Below are 3588 nucleotides of genomic sequence, written 5' to 3'. Positions count from 1 at the left end.
AGAGAGGTTGATGTGTGTGTGTGTGCGTGTGCGTACGTGTGCATGTGCGTGTGCGTGCGTGTGTGTGTGTGTGTGTGTGTGGATCCCAACATGCTGTCCATGGTGCTGAAGAGAGGTTGATGTGCGGGCTAAAACAAAACCGCACGCAACACAAGTGCGAGTAACTGTCCATGGTCCTGAAATGCAAGCGGAAAAAATCTCTCCATCTAACAATTGTAAAATGCGCAATCAAAGGCTTTATTTGTGTCTTTGTGGCCTAAGCGCCGTGGAAGGAAATATTCATGTGTGCATATCATTTATTTGGCTACCTGTTGCTCGGACCATACCTGGCAATCTCAAATGAGTGAATATTAACACAACGCCACCTGCACAACATGCAAATGATAATATGAATATGCAGAAATATATCTTATATGTTTTACAGATCCAGCAATAGCCAAATATTTTTACAAGAAAGCATCGGAATCTCAGTGGGAGATTTCACGCCTTGTTCTGACAAATCATGACTCTGCTTTGCATCTGAATCCCTAAACAATCATTCTGTAATATGATGAAAAGCTTCGCCTGCCTGCCTGCCTGCCCACCGGCTCGTGTGGGTAACGGAATGTTACACCGGGTTACATCATGGAGAGACACACACACACACACTGACACGGCGTTCTTCTGCTCGTGCAATGTTAAAATACACCACATGAATGATTAACGGCTCCGGATGATGAACACAGGGCCGCTACATGCGCGTCCGCAACCATGGTGATTGTGAACGCTTTCTCTAATGATTTGTAAAGGAAAACAGAAGCGATCTCAGGCAAGGTGGCCGGGAGGATACCTCTAAACCCTCCTCTCCAGTATACACAGCCAGATATATATTATTAATTTAATGCTTAGAAAAGCTACACCAAGCTCACCCAGATCTCTCAGTAACTGATAGGAGACCTGGAAAATATAAGTCATTGAAACTCTTAACGGTGAATGTGCAATGATGAGTCGAAATCAAAACCAGTATTCTACATCCCATGGTATTAATTCCACTATTTCTAAACGAAATACCAGTGTAAATTGTAAAACCATGAGGCCCAGTCGTAATACTGATACTCAAGATCTCCTACAAGGCGTTGAAGTCGATGCAGTTATAGCGATTTGGAGACGTCTAACCAAGCCAATATGCAAGTGCCGATACGCAGCTGCAAGCTTGTCCGCGGAGCTACTGTGAATCTCTGGTGCCGCTCCATGGGTAGTAGGGGAAACTGCTTGGGAATGGTCTGAAAAGAAGCTTCGTGAACGAGTTCAAAAGCCCCAGCTCTGCCGCTGTGCTGGTGATACAAAAGGCGGTTTATGCAACGCTTACCACGTCTCTCTCAGCCCTTTCCTCCACTAACTGGATCAGCCATGCCCTCTCAGTTATACGATATCAGGGACAGACATTGTAACAGTGACAACATTGGTGTTAGTGGTTGGTTTCATGTTTTCATATTATAGCGGAATTTGTGGGCGCTTGGATATTGCCTTGACTTTGACTCAACTGACAGGATAGCCCTCAACTTGATTTTACCATCTTGTACCATTTTAAAATGTTTGAGACAAGTGTCATCTCCTTGCATATGTCGCTCTTAAACTGATCGTTTTTATTATTGAGCGAGAGAAGCCATTGCAGCACTGTGGGGTAGTCTATTTAGACGACAGGTCTTGAATAATCTGTTGATCTTTTCAAACCGTCAGCAAACACGTAAGTCACCCACATGATTTCCCAGGGTACTGGAACCAATTTTCTCATGATGGGGAGTTGTGGAACTCAAATAAAGACACCCATGCACCACCTAACCATCCACCATCTCCATCATCATCATCATCATCACCATCATCATCCTAAATTCACCCCCACCCCATGGCGCGTGGACACACACAAGTACAAAAGGCGGCACAGGCACACTTGACAGAACACGATCTCTCTCTCGCTCCCTCATTATTTCTTCCTCTCTCTAACACACATACACACACACACACACACACACAGGGGGAGAGAGAGAGAGAGAGAGAGAGAGAGAGAGAGAGAGAGAGAGAGAGAGAGAGAGAGAGAGAGTGAGAGAGTATATATCGCTGCATAACACTTTTTTTCAACTCGTTGCTTTAAGCCCTTCTAGTCAAATTTAATCAGACACTTCAAGTTTCTTGCCAGACCCTGGATCAAGGTGACTAGGTAGACTATACAGGCTACGGAGATCGGAGAGCACACTGGGGAAATAAACGTGTTTGGACAGATAATTAGGAAAACAAATGCGCGGGACTGCATTTGCGAAGTGAGGGACCAACTGAGCTCAGGGGAAGGCATGTTTCACACAACAGACCCATCGTATGTGTACAGAGACGGTCGCTCCATGCCCACCTTTTCGTTTAAAAAATGCCGGTACAAATATTCTGTATTTCACCCTGTAGCACATCAATGCTTATACAGCTTGTCATCTACATTAATGGCATTGAAATCATACAGCTGATTTTTAAAGGTAGAGCTATGTCAGCGTTCGGGGAAACATAGCTCACAAAACAGTGTCACCGATGTCCTTAGTGATTAAAAGAAGAACAAAATGCCATAGAAACTTGGCTACCTACAGAAGTGACGAGGATCTTGGGAAGCCCCATATACTTGTGAACGTTAAGGACAGGAGCGCACTGCTCCGTAAGCAGACAGCGGAATGGCAAAACTTACCCTTAACCGTAGCAGCCAGTAGTCCCATGTACAAGAACAGAACCCGGCTCCAATGATGCGCCTGGGATCCCACCTTCATTAGCGCAAAAATCCGTACTCCGTCCAGTTTTCTAGCTCCGCTGTGTCTACATCGGCACTCTGTCCTTACAAGTCCCGTTCCGTCAGAATTCAAAGCGGAGCACATGGCAGGATATTTTGGCAGGCACGTTATCAGATGGTATTAAATGGAAGATTCACTTCGTGTCGGAGCTGAGAAAAATCCCAATGCATCGAGACTCGGCTCCCGCAGCTGGACTGAACCATCTCATGCGGACCGCGGGGTTAGCGAATTTTAATGGAAGATTTCACACCAAAAGAGAGAAAAACAGAACCCAAGAATAAAAACGTTGCCTTATGTACCACACAGCTGTAATGCTAATAAAATCCTTCATCAACTCCCAAGCCAAAGACGAGAAGAGGGGGGCGAGATGGAGAGCGCAAACACCTTCTGCCTCCGCGCACGGCTCCGTGTGTGTATGTTATATTTCCAATTAATGAGAGTATCGCCACTGCTGAGAAACCACCTTTCGCCCTCTCTATGAAGAAGTAAAAGCGATATGCAGTAAAAAGGGGTAAAAACGGACGGATGCGAGGAACGCCCCCTCTCAAAAGTTTATTACCTTCTTGCCTGTCTGATTCATTCGGTTGTGAGAAAATAATCGATGTATCTCCATAGTCTCAACCCCTCTAAAGCGTAGGCTAGGTTAGAGTATTTCTTGTCTAACCGACGCTTGGAGTCTGACTACCGACTGCAGAATCCAATCTCTGCGTCTCTCTCTCTCTCTCTCTCTCTCTCTCTCTCTCTCTCTCTCTCTCGCTCTCGCTCTCCCTCCCACTCTCATTGG

General features: G+C 45.6%; 1 protein-coding gene across 1 annotated transcript in view; it reads right to left on the bottom strand.

Moving 5' to 3' along the window:
• Positions 1-2888, bottom strand: part of csmd2 (CUB and Sushi multiple domains 2) — a gene marked incomplete at both ends in the record, with an annotated part of 361116 nt that extends 358228 nt beyond the window's left edge. The window contains one exon of the mRNA XM_080858785.1: positions 2705-2888. Coding sequence (XP_080714911.1) covers positions 2705-2888 — 184 coding nt within the window. The remainder of the gene's footprint in view (positions 1-2704) is intronic.
• Between the last annotated feature and the right edge of the window lie 700 nt (positions 2889-3588).

The sequence above is a fragment of the Sprattus sprattus genome (assembly GCF_963457725.1).
Source record: "Sprattus sprattus genome assembly, chromosome: 20".
In the NCBI taxonomy this organism is placed as follows: domain Eukaryota; kingdom Metazoa; phylum Chordata; class Actinopteri; order Clupeiformes; family Clupeidae; genus Sprattus; species Sprattus sprattus.
The sequence above is the reverse complement of the archived record's forward strand: the minus strand, read 5'-3'. Positions and strand labels throughout refer to the sequence as shown.